Genomic DNA, 21,477 nt, shown 5'->3' with positions numbered 1-21,477 from the left:
ACTTTACAAGGTAACGGTCTTGTTCCGTTTTTTCCGTCTATACACAGAGAATTGCCAGCGTCAATTCTCTGTGCTCTTCAAGTGGTGCAGAATGCTGCAGCAAGGGTTTTGGTGGAGGCCCATTGATCTGAACATATCTTCCCGATCCTTTATAGATTACATTGGCTGCCAATTGTATCAAGGGTCAAATTTAAAATCCTCACAATGATTTTTAAAGGACTGAACTCTGAGGCACCTTATCGTATTAGTGCATTATTGAAGATTTATATTCCAAACTGAATATTATGCTAATATGGAAAGAACTTACTGAAAATATCATCATTGAGGCTGATGCATCTTTGAGAAACAAAGGAAATAACTTTAGCTGCGGCAGAGTCTAAGAAGTGAAACAGACCTAAAACGTTTTAGAAAATATTTAAAAGGTATACTTTTTCATGGAGGCATCTGCAACTCTTTCAGATACAGTGAGAGAAACATCCTATATTAGGATTAAATAATGAAGGGATATGAATTCCAAAGAAGGCTGATTTTACAGATATAAGGAAGGTTTTTTTTGCATCAGACATTAAACATTGAGAACACATGGGTTACAAAAAGGAGAGCCGATCTCCAATATGTCTTTGTTTTAGTCAAATTATGAATGTTTTAAATTTTGTATATTGCCTAGTGTCTGGTGCATAGGTGATTAAGAATTTTTTAAATAAAGATAAAGAAATGTTTCCATTTCTAGTAGAGGCATCTATAAATTTACTGCAGGACACACACATTTTACAAAGGGACACAGATACTCCAAGCAAATGGATACTCTTCTTCAAGTCCCCATTCCATTATTTATTTATTGACAATTACTTTTATACTGCCTATGAAAGCCATTGCCACATTAAATGGTGTACAGCTAAACATACATAATAAAATCATTCATAATGTAAAACTAACAAATTAAAAAATTAATACAAATAACTGAAGATATTAAACAGGAAAAGAATACAGAAAACAAATGTGCGTTTAGCTTTTTTCTAAATAATACATAATCAGCAATGGAATGGACCTCAAGAGGTAATTCATTCCACAAAATGGGACCAATTACAGAAAAGGCATGAATGCGAGTGATCTGTAAATGCACAGACTTAACAGTCGGTACCTTCAACAAACAGATCTTAAAGCACAAGAAGAAGCATACCTCACTAATTTGTCAGCTAAATACAAGGGACCATAATCCTGCAGGGCTTTAAACACTATTGCAAAAATTTTAAATTGAATCCTATAAGTAACAGATGTGATGTGTTCCCTTACTGGACAAGGCAAGATTAAGCATGTTGCTGCATTTTGTAATATCTGCAAAACTTGCAACAAATATTTACATAAATCTATGTACAAAAAAGGAAAATTGGTTCGTACCTGCTAATTTTCATTCCTGTAGTACCATGGATCAGCCCAGACTGCTGGGTTATGTTTCCCTTCCAGCAGATGGAGACAGAGAAAAACTTGAAGGGCACTTCTTGTAAGTATGGTGCATCATCTGCAGCCCTTTTCAGTATAAACAGTATCAAAGCAGAAACTGAATTCTAACAGGTAACAGCAATCCCAATTTAGTGGCTAAATCACATCTATGACAAACAAGTATGTACAAATTAAGAGCACTGTGAAATCTTCGTTCTGCTATATAGTCTGACGTAAAATTGGAAAAATTGAGCAGATCAAAAAAAATTAAACAACATCTACTCTGGGCGGGCGTCTGGGCTGATCTGTGGTACTAGAGGAATGAAAATTAGCAGGTAAGAACCAATTTTCCTTTCACTGTATGTACCCAGATCAGCCCAGACCTAGAAAGCCCCACTCGAAGCACACTGCTCCTGAAACTCTCTGAGTCAGGAGCCTTAACATCTAAACAGTAATGCCGAGCAAAAGTATGCAAGGATTTCCAAGTCGCCGCTCTACAGATCTCCTGGGGGGAAAACTAACTGACTTTCTGCCCAGGACGCAGCCTGAGACCGAAGCGAATGAGCCTTAAGACCTTCTGGAACCACTCGTCCGTGATATATGTACGCCGAAGCAATAGCATCTGTCAACCTTGGAAGCCTTACGCCCTTTCTTAGGACTGCTCCACAAGACAAAAAGATGATCTGACAAACGAAATTGTTAGTGACCTCCAAGTAACGTAGAAATACTCGCTTAACATTCAAACTCCTCAATTCGCGAACTTGTGGAGAATCATGATCCAAATCCTGAAACGCAGGCAACTCAACTGACTGGTTCATGTGAAAAGCCGACAAAACCTTCGGAAGAAAGGATGGCACCGTTCGCAGAGAAACGCCAGAATCTGAAAATCTAAGAAAAGGTTCGTGACAAGATAGTGCCTGAATCTCAGAAACTCTCTGAGCCGAGTAAACAGCCACCAAAAACACCGTTTTTAGCATAAGGTCCTTCAGAGTAATGCGCTTGAGCAGTTCACGTTATTGTTTGGGATAGTTGTGGGTGGATCCTTGGGCCGGTGGCAGATGACCACGCCCCCAGGGGAAGATCCCGAGAGGGACCACCAGTCAAGCTTAGAGTTTGGAGACAGACACACACTAGTTCTTTTATTAAACAGTATATTGAACCACCAGAGGTGGCAGTAGTGAGCTGGAAGCGCCCGGCTGGGCTGTAGTCCCTCAGATACTGGAACAGCGATCCCAGGATGGCAGAGCTGTAGAGAAACTAAGTATAGTGAGTAGGCAGGGTATGCAGAGTTCAGGAACAGAACCTTGATGGTAACACTCACACAATAGTCTCTTGAAGCAACCCAGGAGCTGGAATGGATTAGGCCCTTGAGGAGCGAGCACCTGGTTCCAGGGAAAGCTCTGAGAGAAGGATGGTAACTCACTGGTGTTGTAGGCAGCGATGACTTCCTGGCAGAAGTGGTAGTCAGAAGCAGGTCCGAGAATGTGGGTCCTCGAGGAGCAAGTACCCCTGGTAAGTCCGAGGAGGCAGAGTAGCTAGGAGCATAAGAAAACCTTTCCTTGCTAACTCGATTAGTTAGCGAATTCAGAGACCTTAAATATCCGGTGCGGATGACGTCATCTCAGGGGGACGCCCCTGAGGTTCGCGCCACTGCTGGTACTTGAGTCGGGGCCACACGCACACCCTTAGGCTTCTGGGAAACATGGCAGAGTGCAGCGTCTTGCCGGTCCGGGGACGCCGGAGGACGGCAAGATGACACTGCGGCAGCCAAACATCCAACAAGCAAAGAGGGAGTCGCCACAGAGGTAAGGTGGGCGGGGTGGAGACGTCGGGCAGCAACAGTCGCAACAGTTCAAAAGGAGGTTCACGCAAAATTCGAAGGACCAAATTCAAACTCCAAGATGGACAAACCGCCCGGAGGGGAGGATTCAAGTGCTTAGCACCTCTAAGAAAATGCACTACATCAGGATGAGCCGCTAAGGAAACTTCTTCCACTTTTCCTTGTAAGCAGCCTAAAGCCGCCACTTGGACCCTTAGAGAACTGAAAGCTAACCCCTTCGCCAAACCCTCTTGTAAGAAGGCTAGGATGTTGGCTATCGAGATGTGCCTAGGGAAAGCTTTCGATCTACTACACCAAGTGTCATAAACTTTCCAGACCCGGACATACATGAGAGGTTGATGTCTTGCGAACCCGCAAAAGAGTGAAAGTTACCATATCCAGATAACCCTTCTTTCTTAACTGCTCCTCTCATAAGCCAAGCCGCTTCAGGAATGCGGGTTGGTCAGACTAACCCCCGCCAAGCCTACCACTGAGGAGGGAAGGTGAAATTAGCCTTTCCCTTGGGAGGCAATGTGCTCTTTTGGTTTTTTTTTTGTTTTTTTCAAAAAACAGTGTCTTTGATTTAGCCAATAAAAATGAACAATGATTCCTGTGTTCCCTATTTTTTTGTTTTGTAGTTAAAAAAATCAAGCTACCAGAACTTCAGGTTCTGCCACCTTCATCTGCTGGAGACAGAGAAATAATGAAGGGGGCTGCAGGTGGTGCACCGTACTTACAGGGGATGCCCTTCAAGTTTTTCTCTGTCTCCATCTGCTAGAAGGGAGGCATAACCCAGCAGTCTGGGCTGATCCGGGTATGTACAGGGAAACTACAAAAAACTATAGAGGTGTTTATGAATACTTGGACAACTGCTCTGAAGTCTTCTATTGGAATAAGATATTTCAAAGGATTCAACGGTCTTAGTTTAAAAAGTCTGGACTTTATGACAGCACCCATCTGATTCTTCAAAGATAGAGAGGAATCAAATAAAAAGCCAAGGTCTCTAATGACACTAATGAAGATCAAAGCTAATCCATTAATGAGCTATCAAGCAGTTTTGGAGATCTGCTAATCAATAAGGCTTCCATTTTCCTAAGATTCAGCTGCAAATAATTTTTCTCCAGCCAACACTTTACATCTTGCAAATAACTAATTCAGCTTCAATAAACAAGGATAAACAAGGGTCAGCCTTCTCCCCTCCTCCAACTCTTCTCCTCCTTTCCCTCTCCATCATTTCCTTAGCAGTGGTGTATTAACTTCATTCAGTGCAAATTCCATGCATCTATTACCCTTTACTTGAAAATTATTTTCTAATGTCACTCCTGAATGAAAGGCTTGCAGGGGGGGAGACAGGAGGAATGGGAGGACTGGATGGCTTACCCTACCCAGAGTGGCAGATAAAATGTAAATGTTAGTTTTAAAGGGGCTTAATGGTCATATGCCTGAATGTTTCAATTCTTGCTTGAAATTTTATCAACACTCTAGACTGCTTAGATTAGCCTTCTTAAATTTACTGGATGTTCCATTGCACAAACTTGTCCAACTAGATGAGTCTCATAAGCGCTTATTTTATGTACAGGGACCTAAGCTCTGGAACTTATTTCCGTGTCCTGTTAAAGAAGAGACTTCTTACCTCAAGTTTAGAAAGCTGGTGAAGGGGTTATTTTTCCAAGTTTGTAATTAGGATATGTTGATTTTACTGGAGGACTGATTAACTGATGGCTAGGCAAATACCATTTAAAGCAGCAAAATTATTGTATAGCAGGTTTTATTGTAATTATTAGTTCTTAATCTACTTATTTTAGTTTATATTTTTTAAGCTAAGCTAGGTTTAACAATTGGAATATTTTTGACTTATTCCTGCTTTGGTTATCTTTCGTTTACGTGAATTTGTTACTCTAGTTTTTTCCCTCTGTTAAACTGTAAACCGATCCGATATGGTAATCTACTATGAAGGTCGGTATATAAAATTGTTAAATAAATAAATAAAATAAATAAAATATTGTAATTATACCTTTGGAGGTTGTGTAGTGCTCATTATAAAGTTTATGTTTATGCTGTGGGATTTGGTGTTACAAGTGAAATTTTAAACATTTTAATCTATATTGTGGTTTTATGATTGTGTTTATTGTAAACTGCTAAGAAATTGATTAGCGGTATATAAATGTTGAAATAAATAAATGCCATGCTATATCAGACCAATGGTCTATCAAGCCCAGCATAACAGTGGCTAATGCAGGTCAATAACAAATACCCAGCAGATGCTAATGAGAAAGTCCATTTCTTTTTGCTCACTCACTTCCAATACAAGAATAAATAAGCATTCTATGTTATTTTGGTCTATACCATCATGATTATATTATGTACCACCACCATTTATTTGAGGTTTTTATATACCATCATTCCACATGAGAATCACTAGATCACAACGGTGTATAAGGTTAGATGAAAAATACAAATGAGAGGAAGACAAATAGACAGGAAGACATTCAATGAACAAATCTTAGAATTAAGGATAAACTTTTAGTTACAGAGTAATCCAGAAGGTATTGTTGAAAAGCCAAGATTTCAAGTCTTGCTTAAAATTTCTTGGTGTCAGAAATAGTTCGAATATAATCTCTCAGTCATCTTTTCTTCAATAAGACATGAGTAAGCACAGAGAATCCCTAGATATGAAAAAGTGATGGTCAACCAGAGATCAAATAAAGCAAATTGGGCAGACTAGGGGCACCTTAGGGTCCTTACCTGCAATCATCCTCAATGCTTCCCTGGGTTAATTAGAAAAAGACTAAACTAAACTGACCTTCCGTTTTCCTTCATCAAACTAGGTAATTGTAAATGGAGTAATTTCTGACAGCCAAGTAATGTCAATTTGTATATCCTACTTAATTCACTCAAGAAATGTATACAATATCTTACCCGCACTAAAACGTGTTCATTCATTTTTATTTGTATTTCTTCTTTTCAGAAGATGATTTAAACGTCCCAATCATGTGACTGCTCCTGAGAATGAGGAATAAACACACAGGTGCAGTATCAGCGCTGTTAGAGGAAAACGAAAAACAAAGCGCCAGAAACTTAAGATGTGGTTAGTCTGAAATCGTTAATTTGTAAAGAGGCTGTGGATCTTTCTGCAGCAGCCACAGATGAGGTAGCACTAATAATCGTTCCCCGAGACAACATAAGGGAAGATTCGCCGGTAAGAAAGAAGATAGCAGCTAAAAACACAGAGACCCGGGATGGACGATACAGCCTTTTTACTGATCACCCTCTCATATCTCAGCAGCTATCATCACACGCCGCACTGCTCTCTCTTGAGGGAAAACAGTCTCCGACTCACCCTCCCGACCACGTCAAGCCCCCGATGCCAGCGTGCACTTACCGCCAGATGTCTTCCACACCCCCCCGTGTCCGCACTACAATCTCGACTCGCAATCGCTTCCTAGGAAAGAAAACTCCTCTCTCTCTCTCTTTCATTAACTGTCACAGGAGGCCGCCATGTCTGTTCTACAGCGCAGGTTCACTGAAAGCTTGGAAGCTCTCTCTCGAGATCACAGCATCACTGAAAGCACGTTCAGGGCTGCTGCGCATGCCCGGCTGGAATCCCGGCATGCACCGTGGGAAGAGGCTCGCTCTCCGCTTTCTCCGCTTGCTTGTTACGGATCCTGGGGGCTTCGCGGGAACGTTTTACCAAGCTTGAAGTTATTGTATTGCCGGAGCTCTAGCTCCGCCCGCTGGAGACAGCATGAGACGGCCCGAACGTGTTCCTCAACTGGTAAAGAGTTACTGTAATCACTCTATATGTGTTCCCGGAGACCGGGACCGAGACGGCTTTAGAGGGCCCCGGTATGGCAGGGGTGGGATATCTGATAAAGAAGGCCCCAGACTTAGAAACGTGACGGTAGAAAAATACATTGGGCCTATCTGTTCTACCCATCCGCACAAGCTACTCAGTTGTACAATTCCTGCCGGAGATCCTCCTATGCTTGTCCCATGCTTTCTTGAATGCAAATACTGTCCTTGTCTCCATCACCCTTACTAGGAGGCTGTTCCATGCATTCAGATTACTCCTCAGTCTAGCCCCTTTCATTATCATTTCAGGACCACTCATTCTACAGTCTCCTTTTCATTGAAAGAGACCCAATCCTATGCATTGATATCGCAGAGGTTTTAAACTTCTCTGTCATATTTCTGCATCTTTAGGGCAGTGTTTTCTCAACCTTCTCCTGGAGGCACATCTAACCGGTTGGGATGACAGATATCCTTATTTGAATATGTATGAGAGAGATTTGCATACATTGGGGACCCAAGGTATGCATATCTAACTCATGTATACTTTCATTGCAGAAATTCTGAAAACCAGATTGGCTAGGTGTGCCTCCCGAAGAGAGTTGGGAAATGCTGCTTTAGGGAATAGATGTTTAGATCTTTAAATCTGTTCTTGTATGCTTTACAGTGAAGATCACTGACCGTTTTAGTAGTCACCCTTTGGACTAACTCCATCCTGTTTATATCTTTTTGAATGTGAAGTCTCCAGAACTGTACATAGCATTCTAAATTAGGTCTCAGCAGAGATTTATACAGGGGCAATATTACTTCTTTATTTTTTTTTCTGCTGACCATTCCTCTTCCTTTGCACTAAAGCATCTTTATAGCTTATGCCATTGCTTTATCCATCTGTTTGGCCATCACCCCTATTACTCTTGTTTTGCCCATATAAGATTTTCACCTCCTAGACTGTATTGCTTACTTGGGTTTTTGTAGTTCAAATGCACAATACTGCATTTTTTATTTTTGTATTTATTTATATGCCACTTTTTCAGACACTTCAAAGTGGATTATATTCAGCTCCTGTAGGTATTTTCCTGTCCCCAGAGGGCTCACAATCTTGCTCCTACTCTTGCTTTGCTGTCCATTCCATCCACACCACTTTCTCCCCCACACTGTTCCCACCTGTCTCTCAACTCCCATCCCTCCTCTCACGTTCTCCTAATCTTTTCTTCCTTCTCTAACTTTATTCTAATTTTCCCCTCCCCTCCTCTCCTCTCCTTACTCCATCTGCTGTTTTTATTTATTTAGTTATTTATTTACAAGTTTTTATATATTGCCTTACCAAATGTGATCAGAGTGGTTTACATATTTAAAAATATTCACAGTATCAGTAGTAAATTAAAAACAACATAACAAAATGACATATATGTGACCAAATCTGCAAATTCATTTAAATACCTGCCAAAATCAAAACAAGTTTATAGTGGTGCTCCTTGGGTCATTTAAATACTTCCAGGGTCAAAACAGAGATTAAAGCGGTATCCCTGAGATTATATTTCATAGGCTGATTTAAAAAGCCAGGTTTTTTTTTAGATCTTTTTAAAATTGTTAATATCAGATGATAGCAATAAAGCTTTGGGCATAATGTTCCATAATCTGGGTCCAGCCACAGAGAAGGCACATTCTCTGACTTTGCCTTGATGAGCATTATTTAATGAGGGTATGTCCAACAGTCTCTTGTTAGCAGATCTGAACGCGCTCTGTGGGATGTGAAAATGTAAATTTGCTCCTATCCAGTCTGTCTTTGCTATAAACAATTTTGTGCACTAGAGTCAGAATTTTGGAGGAAATGCAAAATTTTACAGGAAGCTAATGTAGAATGATTAAGGTAGGAGTTATGTGATCAACTTTGTTGCTGCCGGTTAGAATTTGTGCTGCTGCAGTTGGAGTGATCTGGTGGTACAGGCTGGTAGACCAAGGTACAGCAAATTACAATAATCATGATTTGAGAATATGAGAATGTATAATACTGTTACAAAAATCATTGTAATCTAATAGGGGTTTTAAAAGTCTTAGCATGCAGAGTTTGTTAAAGCCTATTGTTATTATATAACGAATATGAGTAATCATTGAAAACTTATCAATTAAAGTCCCTAGGTCACAAATGGGATCTACCATAAAAATCTTACTGGATCCAAATTCAAACAGAGGGTTTTGAAAGTTTGTTTTTCTGCTGAAGTATATCATTTCTGTCTTGTTTAAGTTCAGTACTAACCTTATGTGAGACAATAGTTTTGAGTTGCTGTGATATATATATTAAGCAGTTTCAGAGCATGATCTATGGAATCAGTTGGTATTAAAAACTGTACATCATCAGTGTACACCGAAGTTTACACCGATCCTTATAGCAATTTGCTTAACAGTAGTAAGTATATATTGAAAAGGTTCTGTCCAAGCACAGCTGGCAGTCTGTACAATAAATACTCTTCCTATACACTATTATTTGCCATGTATATTTATCTAGATTGTAAACTCCGTAGGGCAGGAACTGTCACTTTTGTGTATCTGTACAGTGGTGTGTATGTCTACTACCATAGTGTGTTAGAAATGATAAATAAGAATAGATGGGCCTGGTTTAAAGGGACAGTTCATATGTCCTGTTTCCGGTACTTTAGTTGCAATAAGTACGTGTGTGATTGTAAGCCGTTCCTAACACTAGGAATTGCAAAGTCTTGTTTCTGAGAGCAGATATCTTGTGCTGTTTTATCCTATAGGAATTAAAGGGGAATATGCAGAGGTTAGTGAACTGTGCCACTCTGATCATAGGGCTTCTGAATTTCTGTTTATAATTATAAATTTTGGTGTAAATTTATTGGGAGATGCCAAAAATCAGTGTGTTTGTGGTGCAGATACTATTGTTGGGGACACTTTATTTTAGATGACTCAAATACATGTTTGTGCAGCTGAGGAATTGTTAGTGTGGAAAAGGCACAAAAGCCAAGCAGAGGATTGGCAAAAGAGGAATGGTGTTTACTAATGTCTGCTGGTAGCTGAGGGCTGCTGTGGCTGTCCTCCCTTTATGGTCTAGGCCTGGAAGTCCAATGAAAATGGCCCCTTTTCTTTTTTTTTTTTTTTTAAATTCAGGAGGCCTGAGGGTGTCAGCCGGGATCCCAAGGGACTGAGGGGCTACCAGAGATAAAAAAAAAAAACCTCCTGTTGTCTCCATGTGAATGGTACCAGATAGCGACAGCAGCCCTGGGGATGCTGCTGTTGCACTGTTTGGCAAATCACAGCATTGGGGCTTTAGGCAAGCCCAGATGCAGAGCCAGAGCCTGAGGACTCTCACACATTATGTCATTAGTGATGTCAGTGAATGCATGGCCTGAAAGGTGCCTGAGAACATGTATTTAGTTAAAAAAAAAAAAAAAAAAAAAAAAAAAAAAAGATAGACATGAGCAATTTTTTATTTTAATACCCCAGTGATTTTGATGGTTGGCATGAGAGGAGGCTGTCGCATGAATTCTGAAACCCAGCAAATGCCTTAACATTCCAGATGCCATAGAACTCTAAATCTATATAAATTGAATAAAAATATTTGATGGTGGTAGTCAGATGAAGACAGAAAAGTTTATTAAGACTATTTCTGAAATGAAAAGAATGTTTTATTAATTTGTTATGCATCATGTTATACCTAGAGCCCCTTTGCTTAATTAAAATTGAATGGAATGCCTTAATAAAGCAAGAAAGTCATTAGAGAAAACACAGGAGGTGATGATTTCCATTAAAAGGTTTTTTTTTTTTTTAAAGAGGAAATGATAGTGATGGAGTGTTACAACAGAGAAGATTTCTTCTGGTGATGATGAGACGCGGTCTCGACCCTCACGATCTGAATCAGGCACTTCTACTTTTTTAGGACAACCCCCCCGAGGATCTCGTCGTCCCTATCGGGCTCGTTACAATCGATACCAATCCACCAGTCGCACAGCAACTTACGAACCACGCATAACACGATCGCAACACGCGAAGGATCTTTGATACTGAATTTATCTTCTCAGTCATTGTCATCGACACAGATTCAAGTATTAGAACGTGGTTTGTCTTTTGTACCCACTCATCGAGGTGACAAATTTGCTTTACAGGTGGCATTATTCCGGTTTGTTCGGAATTTAAAATAAAAATTTTTTTACCACTCATGTACCATCGATTGATCCATCTATTTTGTCCAATCCACCTGGACCGGAAGATCCAGCATTAAAAGTGTTTTATGATTTGGTCTCACATGACATTTCTACTTTAGATTTGTCTGATTCAACTTTTCAAAATTTGTCACGTCTTGAATTTACAGCTTTACGCGATTTACAATCATCGTCTGATCTCATCATAAAATCAGCCGATAAAGGTGGGAAGATTGTCATCCAAAATCGGACTGATTATGAATGTGAAATATTGCGCCAGTTAAATGATACTCGTTTCTATAAATGTTTAAGTTCTGATCCCACTGGTGAAATAAAATCTCTTATTGGTTCAGTTGTACAAAGGGGAGTTGAGTCCGGTTTTTTGACTTTGAAGGAAGCAACTTTTTTGAACAAAAAACATCCACGGATTCCTGTATTTTATACATTGCCAAAAATACATAAAAATGCTGATCACCCCCCGGGACGTCCAATTGTATCTGGCTGTGGTTCACTATTGGAACCGTTGTCACGTTTTATTGATCATTTTTTGGCTCCGTTTGTTCCCATGATGCCATCATATATTAGAGATTCTTCTGATATGATAGTTTTTTTGGAACATCTGGAAATGGATATGACAAATGTAAAATTGGTTACCTTAGATGTGGAAGCTCTTTACACGTCTATTCCACAGGAGGAAGCAATAGACATCGCAGAAACTTTTTTTGACCTACGACCACAACCTCATCGGATTCCCAGTGAATTTTTGGTACAGTTGTTACAAATAGCGTTGAAGAAGAATTTTTTCGCCTTTAACAAACAATTTTTTCTTCAGATCTGTGGGACCGCTATGGGGGCTACAATGGCCCCAGATTTGGCCAATCTTTATATGCATTATTTTGAGGAATCATTTTTGAAAGATCATCCATATAAGCAAGAATTGCTGATCTGGAAAAGATATATAGATGATGTCTTTCTGTTGTGGAGAGGGGATGAAGACAGTTTTGCATCTTTTTTAGAATGGTTGAATTCAAAAAATTTACATTTGAAGTTTACTGCTTCTATTAATTCAACATCGATTACTTTTCTAGATATACAAATTACCATTGTGGCTGAGAAATTTGTGACATCTCTTTTTAGGAAGCCAGTGAGTTCCAATACATATTTGCATTTCTCTAGTGCACATCCCAGGAATTTTAAATGCAATTTGCCAGTTAGCCAGTTCATTCGACTTAGGCGTCTTTGTACAACTAAGGAAGATTTTGAAAAACAATCTCAAGTATTAATTGAACGTTTTACATCTAGAGGATATCCTTATCCAAGTATTCGAAAAGCCTATTTAAGAGCCAAATATTCCAATCGTGACTGGCTTTTTCTTCCACGATCGACAGATGATTAGACTCGACATACTTGTATATTACCCTATTCCTCTGTGGCTCACAAAATTCGTCAATCGATATTAAGAAATTGGCATGTTCTACAAACGAATGAAATTTTTCAAATTCCCCCTCGGATTACCTTTTCACGAGCTATGAACCTAAAAAATTTTTTGGTGAAATCTGATAGTTCTTTGATGTCATCTACCCCACAGCGGTCAACTGGTTCACATAAGCCTTGCAATACATGTTCAGTCTGTCATTCTTCTATGACTATTCAAGGACATTTGATTGTTTCATCAGGCTACAAAATTTTTCTGCGGTTTGATACTACTTGTGATTCATCCATGGTGGTGTATTTAATTGAATGTTCATGCTCCTTACTGTACATTGGGAAGACGAAGCGTATATTAAAAACACGCATGATCGAGCACCGCTCCAATATTAAAAATGCAAGAGCTAATGAACCACTAGTGTTGCACTGTTTGGAAAAGGGACATACTTTTGATGACTTACGTTTTTGTGCAATCGATCAAGTTCCCCTACATTGGCGCGGTGGCGATCGTGAGCGTACTCTACTACAATCAGAGCAACGTTGGATTTATCGGTTAAAAACTGTCTTTCCTTCAGGATTAAATAATGAACAGGATCTACATGCATTTTTAGGTTAATTCTAATCATCATTGACTGACTTAATTTTGGCAGAGTGATTACGTCATTATGGATGGCTGACGTCAACTTAGAAGGGCGTATTTAAAGGGACGCCAGCCTCGGTTCTGGTTCCTCCGTTCGTTGCTTTTGTGAGATGGTTGAGACGTCTGGTCCCGTTGAAAAAGGTAGCCATGGTGGTTCAAGATAAGTACTATTTTTCATTCCCTCCTTTATATTATTAATCATATTTTTATAATCTTTTCTAGATATATGGCTCTTATTATAAAGATTATTACTCGCCCCTGAGGAAGCTAACCCAGCGAAACACCGGCCAGTGTAGGGCAATGCTGGCAACCATTTTTGAATGAGTCATTCTTGTTGATATAAACGGAGGACATTTTTTAAATATAGAAAAAGAAAAAATTGTTTGCATTAAATAAAATGAGGCAGGTGAATGATCGATAAGACCGGTTAGTGTCTAAGTGAAAAGTGACACATAACGTCAAGGCTTGCTGACACCTTCATAGGCTAAATAATTGTTAAGTGTTTGTTTGGGTTCCACATTTCTGTATATTAGATTTCAATTACCCCAATATTGACTGGGTAGATGTAACAGGATTTGGTAGAGACATTAAGTTCCTGGATGCAATAAATGACTGCTTCATGGAGCAGTTGGTTCAGGAACCAATGAGAGAGGGAGCTATTTTAGATTTAATTCTTAGTGGAACGCAGGATTTGGTGAGAGAGGTAACTGTAGTGGGACCACTTGGTAGTAGTGATAATAACATGATCAAATTTAAACTAATAACTGGAAGGGGGACAATAAGTAAATCTACAGCTCTATCACTAAATTTTCAAAAGGGAAACTTTGATAAAATGAGGAAAATAGAAAAATACTGAAAGGTGCAGCTGCAAAGGTTGTGTTCAATGGCATCGACATTGTTTAAAAATACAATCCTAGATACGCAGTCCAGATGTATTCCACGCATTAAGAAAGGTGAAAGGAAGGCAAAACGATTACCTGCATGGTTAAAAGGTGAGGTGAAAGAGGCTATTTTATCCAAAAAATCCTTCAAAAATTGGAAGAAGGATCCATCTGAAGAAAATAGGATAAAGCATAAGCATTGTCAAGTTAAGTGTACAACATTGATAAGACAGGCGAAGAGAGAATTTGAAATGAAGTTGGCCCTAGAGACAAAAACTCATAATAAAAACATTTTAAAATATATCCAAAGCAAGAAACCTGTGAGGGAGTCGGTTGGACCATTAGATGATCGAGGGGTTAAACGGGCTCTTAGGGAAGGTTAAGGCCATTGCAGAAAGACTAAACTAATTCTTTGCTTCTGTGTTTACTAATTTATTTATTTATTTATTTTTGGTTTTTATATACCGGTCTTCTTGCATTATATGCAAATCAAATCGGTTTACATTGAACATTTAAACTTGCTTGAAAAAGCATTACATGTAACAAAGAACATCAAAACATGAAAAACCTGTTGGAACAAAAAATAAAACACAGAGTATGAGTTGTTCATCTTTAACAAGAAAATGAGGATGTTGGGGAGATACCAGTTCCGGAGATGGTTTTCAAGGGTGATGAGTCAGACAAACTGAACCAAATCACTGTGAACCTGGAAGATGTAGTAGGCCAGATTGACAAACTAAAGAGTAGCAAATCACCTGGACAGGATGGTATGCATCCTAGGGTACTGAAGGAACTAAAAAATGAAATTTCTGATCTATTAGTTAAAATTTGTAACCTATCATTAAATCATCCATTTGTACCTGAAGACTGGAGGGTGGCCAATGTAACCCCAATATTTAAAAAGGGCTCCAGGGGTGATCTGGGAAATTATAGACCAGTGAGCCTGACTTCATTGCCGGGAAAAATAGTGGAAACTATTCTAAAGATCTAAATCATAGAGCATATAGAAAGACATGGTTTAATGGAACACAGTCAACATGGATTTACCCAAGGGAAGTCTTGCCTAACAAATCTGCTTTTTTTTCTTTTTTTTGAAGGGGTTAATAAACATGGGGATAAAGATGAACCGGTAGACGTAGTGGATTTTCAGAAGGCGTTTGACAAAGTCCCTCATGAGAGGCTTCTAAGAAAACTAAAAAGTCATGGGATAGGAGGCGATGTCCTTTCGTGGATTACAAACTGGTTAAAAGACAGGAATCAGAGAGTAGGATTAAATGGTCAATGTTCTCAGTGGAAAAGGGTAAACAGTGGAGTGCCTCAGGGATCTGTACTTGGACCGGTGCTTTTCAATATATTTATAAATGATCTGGAAAGGAATATGATGAGCGAGGTTTTCAAATTTGCGGATGTTAAAAAAAATTATTCCGAGTAGTTAAATCTCAAGTGGATTGCGTTACATTATAGGAGGACCTTGCAAGACTGGGGCATCAAAATGGCAGATGAAATTTAATGTGGACAAGTGCAGGGTGTTGCATATATTTATTTATTCGCTTTTTGTATACCGATATTTGTGAGAACTTCATATCAGTTAACATCACATGGCATTGTACAAATCCAACAATGCATACATCATAATCAATGAGTAAATCAAGCTGAAAACAATTTAAAACATATTATAAAACATAGTTACTATAAAATCGTTAATAAATACATTTTGATTCTAACATCAAACTAATTCTAGCTGCCCATAAACTAATAAATAATGTAAAAATATGTAAGTACAATAAAATAAATGATATATTAAAGTGAGGGGACCAGCCTGACTGTGAAAATGCTTGTTGAAATAGCCATGTCTTGAGTTTTTTCTTAAAAGAATGTGTGTGTGACTCAAGCCTTATGTCAAGAGGTAATGCATTCCATATGTTAGGACCTGCTAAGGATAAAGCTCTGTCTCGAACTGTATTTAAATTTGCTAATTTTGGGGACGGTATGGATAATAATGCCTTGCCAGAAGATTGTAAATTGCATTGAGGAGTATTAATGTGTAGGGAGGCATTAAGCCAATCGATTTTTTTCACCGTATATTGTTTTGTGTATGTCAGACATTTGTAGTGAGATCTATGATAAATGGGGAGCCAATGAAGGTCTTTTAGAATCGGAGTTATATGATCACATTTTTTACTATTTGAAGTCGAGCTGAGGCGTTCTGTAAAAATTGTAAAGGGTGAATCGTTGATGCAGGGAGGCCTAATAGAAGGGCATTACAGTAATCTAGTTTGGAAAACAAAAGGGCTTGGAGAACTGTTCTAAAATCATTGGTGTGTAATAAAGGCTTACATTTTTTTTAAATTTGTAATTTGTAAAATCCCTCCTTTATTATAGTTTTAATGGACTTCTTAAAATTAAATTCATTATCTAAAATGATATCTAAATCTCTTACTTCGTGAATGATAGTATGGGTATTATGTAAGGATTTTATTTCCGACGTATTGTTGAGTTTGTTACAAATCAGTAAAATTTCTGTTTTGGAATGGTTTAGGAATAAAAACATCTGCGTGAGTAATTATTGAATTGAAATATATATTTCAGAGTGTCAAAGTGTTTTCAATAGATCCTACTATAGGAAGTAAGATTTGCACATCGTCTGCATAAATAAAATGTGTAAGTCCTAAGCCGGCCAAAAATTTACAGAGCGGGGACATATAGGGAAAAATAACCCATGCTATAGTTAGATGATGTTAGGTTCCATATTAGGAGCTACCACCCAGGAAAATGATCTAGGCATCATAATGGATAATACTCTAAAATCGTTGGCTTGGTGTGCTGCAGCAGTCAAAATAGCAAACAGAATGCTAGGAATTATTAGGAAGGGAATGGTTAATAAAACAGAAAATGTCATAATGTCTCTGTATCGCTCCATGGTGAGGCCGCACCTTGAATACTGTGTACAATTCTGGTCACCGTATCTCAAAAAAGATATAGTTGCGATGGAAAAGGTACAGAAAAGGGCAACCGAAATGATAAAGGGGATGGATCAACTCGCTGTGAGGTTAGGGCTGTACAGCTTGGAGAAGAGATGGCTGAGGGGAGATATGATAGAAGTCTTTAAAATCATGAGAGGTCTTGAACGAGTAGATATGAATCGGTTATTTACACTTTTGGATAATAGAAGGACTAGGGGGCACTCCATGAAGTTAGCAAGTAGCATATTTAAGACTAATCGAAGAAAATTCTTTTTCACTCAACGCACAATTAAGCTCTGGAATTTGTTGCCAGAGGATGTGGTAGTGCTGTTAGTGTAGCTGGGTTCAAAAAAGGTTTGGATAAGTTCTTGGAGGAGAAGCCCATTAACGGCTATTAATCAAGTTTACTTAGGGAATAGCCACTGCTATTAATTGCATGGGATCTTCTTAGTGTTTGGGTAATTGCCAAGTTCCTGTGGCCTGGTTTGGCCTCTGTTGGAAACAGGATGCTGGGCTTGATGGATCCTTGGTCTGACCCAGCATGGCAATTTCTTATGTTCTTATAAATACTTTCAGATGAGCTTTATATCCAAATAGTTAAATTTTAAAACTGTTGAGCTGTGGGTTTTTCCTCAGCATATACAGATGGTTACGAGAGTTGACAATTGAGAGGGAACGATGAGTGCGTGAGGCCAGACGGAGGCTGAGGACAGGAACAAGACGAGGCAAGGAACTTGGGAGACTCAGGCAAGAACTCAGGATACTTGGAAGACTCGTACGAGGATTCAGGAACTTGGAAGTCTAGGCAAGGATTCAGGCATTAGTACTGGGCGAGTTCTGCATCACAGCGCGCTCTACACTGCCGCCCAAGGCTGGTCGCTGACCACGCTGGAAGCGAAGCAGACTCCAGGCGAAACAGTGGAACTTGAAACTGGAAACATGTCGAAGATTCAGGAGAGGCCTGCACTGAGGCATGCCCTACACAGCCGCCCGTGACTTGTCGCAGACCATGCTGAAGCGGAGCAAGTTCTGGCAGAGTCTTGGGCATGGACGGAAGCAGGCACAAGATACTCCGAAGACCAGGAACTGCATTCATGACTTGGAATGGCATTAAAAATAGGAGCCTTGAGGAGGCTTGCACTGCAGACATGAAGGTAAGCCTTGTGCCACAAAGTGCCCTACACAGCCCCCCATGGGCTGGTCACAGACCATGACGGTGGCACGCCAGGAAAGGTGGGCAAGTAAGGAACCTGGAAGCAGGACGAAGAGCTGGAGGCGAGGACATCAGAACCAAGACTGGAACACGGAACATCAAGGACATCTGGAACACGCAGCATGGAACATCAGGACTTCTGGACGAGGAAGATCAGAGCTTCTGGACGAGGAACAGGTGACGAAGGAGCTCAGATGAGGAACAGGACCAGGAACATCAAGATCATAGGACATGGAGCCATCTGGAAAGGAGCAGACCACGGAAGACCTTGACCGGAGAAGAGGAACATGGACGACCATGGAAACCGATTCGAAGGCCCCGAGGAAGTGAAGCTGAGCCCTTTTATAGGGCTGGACTAAGGAGCAAGCTGATGACATCATCTGTTGGGGCCGCGGGCTTTTCCTGCCGCTAGCCCTTTAAATATCATGAAGAGGTGTGTGTCCGCGACTAGTGGAGTCCGGAGAGGCAGAGGCCTACAGTGGCATCCTGCCGCGTGGAAGAGTAAGGCTGGAGGGATCCCGGCAGCATCTTCCCCGCCGCGAAGGCAGAGTCAGGGGCGGCGGCTTTGCAAGCCACGAAGAGGAATGTCGGCGGCACTCAGCCGCACAGAGCAAGGCCCTGGAGTTGGCGGCGTCGGACTGATGAATGAAGGGCCTGCTCGCGGGATGGGCTCTGCGAGCAGCATCGTAACAGCAACCCCTTTCTCCATAGACAGAATATAAGAAATTGCCATACTGGGTCAGACCAAGGGCCCATCAAGCCCAGTTTCCTGTTTCTAACAGTGGCCAATCCAGGCTACAAGTACCTGGCAAGTACCCAAACACTAAGTAGATCCCATGCTACCATTGCCAGCAATAGCAGTGGCTATTCTCATGTCAACCTGGTCAATAGCAGTCAATGGACCTCTCCTCCAAGAACCTATCCAACCTTTTTTAAACCCAGCTACACTAACTGCACTAGCCATATCCTCTGGCAACAAATTTCAGAGCTAAACTATGCATTGAGTGAAAAACAATTTTCTCCTATTAGTTTTAAATGTTCTACTTGCTAACGTCAAGGAGTGTCCCCTAGTCCTTCTGTTATCCGAAAGAGTAAATAACTGATTTCCGTTCTAGATTTCTCATGATTTTAAAGACCTCTATCATATCCCTTCTCGGCCGCCTCTTCTCCAAGCTGAACAGCCCTCTAACTTCTTTATCCTTTCCTCATAGAGGAGCTGTTCCATCCCCCTTTATCATTTTGGTTGCCCTTCTCTGTACTTTCTCCAGTGCAACTATATCTTTTTTTGAGATGCGGTGACCAGAATTGTACACAGTACTCAAGGTGCGGTCTCACTATGGAGCGATACAGAGGCATTATGACATTTTCCGTTTTATTCACCATTCTCTTCCTTATAATTCCTAACATTCTGTTTGCTTTTTTTACTGCCGCACACACTGAGCCGACGATTTCAATGTATTATCCACTATGATGCCTAGATCTTTTTCCTGGGTGGTAACTGCTAGTTTGGAACCTAACATCGTGTAAGTACAGCATGGGTTATTTTTCCCCCTATGCAACACCTTGCACTTGTCCACATTAAGTTTCATCTGCCATTTGGATGCCCAATCTTCCAGTCTCGCAAGGTCTTCCTGCAATTTATCACAATCCACTTGTGATTTAACTACTCTGAATAATTTTGTTTCATCTGCAGATTTGATAACATCACTCTTCATATTTCTTTCCAGATCATTTATAAATATATTGAAAAGCACCGGTCCAAGTACAGATCCCTGAGGCACTCCACTGTTTACCCTTTTCCACTGAGAATATTGACCATTTAATCCTACTCTTTGTTTAACCATAAGAACATAAGTTTGTAATCCACGAAAGGATATTGTCTTCTATGCCATGACATAAGAACAGGGAACATTTCTGCCTATTCCATCAAGTGTAAGGTCCTTTTGCTTAACTAAATTCAAAGTTAGACCCTAGAAAAGGGTGTGGTAGAGACGTGTGCAGAAGGTGGTTTCTGCCAGTAGAGAGCATACAGAATCACCTGTGAGTAAGGTGTTAGTCCCTTTCTAGTCCCGTTCTGGGATATAGAAGAATGTTCTGTGAAAGGGTGCTCAGCATGGCTGCCAGGTGAGAGCCTCTACTGGAAGGGGATGGAGGGTGTAATTCTGAAAGATTCTCTAACTTACAGAAGAAAGCTCTGCTTGCAAGAAAAACATTTTTTACAGTGGTTTCTTATCTCTCAAACTGTCAAGCTTCTAAGAAACAGTGGTTTATGTAGTGAGAAATGTGGTTATGAGGTGAATTATATGTTTAGTATGATGCCAATGACGTTTGTGGAGCTGAATGAAGTGGTTTGGAGGGTGACACCCATGCAACCAAGGGGAGTTGAGTTTTGTTATGTGGTTTTGTGCTAGAGTAGCAATTTGCATAGAGATGCAATATTGCTGTCAATGGTTTTCTATTCATAAGAGAGAAAGACCATCTTAGGTTTCATTCTTGAATTTGCCTTATGCTTAGGTTCATTTGTTAAAGAGAAATGGTCCTTCCATTTATAGCCCTGTGGTCTAAGCATTTTTCCCATAAAACTAAAATGGGAGAAAACTTTTAGTATAAAGGCACTTCAGTGACAAGTATTGCCATATAAAACATTTCTTCTAGAGGTGAGAAATTATCCATTTTTCTGTATTAGATGTTAGGCATGTATAGCATAAATTGATAAGTATGCTCAAATCTTGGTTGTAGCCCAGGTAAAATTGTCCTAGACATAACTTTCACAGATCTCTGCTGTGATTAAGGTTGGCTATTGCATACTACCTTTATTATGACCGTTAAATAATTTGCTTGCTAAAAATGATTTTAGATGTATGGTCCAAGTGTTGATCTTGCTTAACCTGTATTATTGCTTTGCTTCATACATTGGCTTGCCAGCATATGCTTTGTGCTCCCTCCAGCTCCTCCAAAATTCTGTGAATCATCTAATAACTAGAGTCAAAAAAAGAGCCCATATTTCGTCAAAATTGAAAGAGCTGCGCTGGCTTCCTGTCAGTCTAAGGTGGGTTGTGTGATGCACAGAATGACAAGTACAGAGGCTTTACCAGGGATGAACTCCATGTTACACATTCACAATCCCTCCAGAGCCTTGCAGTCCAC

At 40.0% G+C, this 21,477-nt stretch overlaps 2 protein-coding genes across 8 annotated transcripts in view; one reads left to right on the top strand and one right to left on the bottom strand.

Annotated features, from left to right (window-relative positions):
- Positions 1-6,802, bottom strand: part of LOC115094355 (zinc finger protein 211-like) — a 64,641-nt gene extending 57,839 nt beyond the window's left edge. The window contains exons 1-2 of one of the 2 annotated variants that reach the window (XM_029607327.1): positions 6,642-6,802; positions 6,179-6,262 (exon numbers count right to left, since the gene is read on the bottom strand). In XM_029607327.1, the coding sequence (XP_029463187.1) occupies positions 6,179-6,202 (24 nt within the window). In that variant the 5' untranslated portion in view covers positions 6,203-6,262; positions 6,642-6,802. The remainder of the gene's footprint in view (positions 1-6,178; positions 6,263-6,641) is intronic. The other variant, XM_029607326.1, reaches the window with a different exon arrangement.
- A 66-nt stretch (positions 6,803-6,868) lies between these two features.
- The window catches only part of LOC115094349 (zinc finger protein 211-like), a 113,131-nt gene continuing 98,522 nt past the window's right edge, over positions 6,869-21,477 (top strand). For 2 of the 6 annotated variants that reach the window (XM_029607308.1, XM_029607305.1), the window contains exon 1: positions 6,886-7,034. In XM_029607308.1, the coding sequence (XP_029463168.1) occupies positions 7,005-7,034 (30 nt within the window). In that variant the 5' untranslated portion in view covers positions 6,886-7,004. Of the gene's footprint in view, positions 7,035-20,118; positions 21,380-21,477 lie in introns of those variants that run through there. The other 4 variants (XM_029607314.1, XM_029607309.1, XM_029607306.1 and 1 more) reach the window with 4 other exon arrangements.

This window comes from Rhinatrema bivittatum, chromosome 6, assembly GCF_901001135.1.
Source record: "Rhinatrema bivittatum chromosome 6, aRhiBiv1.1, whole genome shotgun sequence".
Classification (NCBI taxonomy): Eukaryota; Metazoa; Chordata; class Amphibia; order Gymnophiona; family Rhinatrematidae; genus Rhinatrema; species Rhinatrema bivittatum.
Note: the sequence above shows the minus strand (reverse complement) of the source record. Positions and strands in the feature narration are given on the sequence as shown.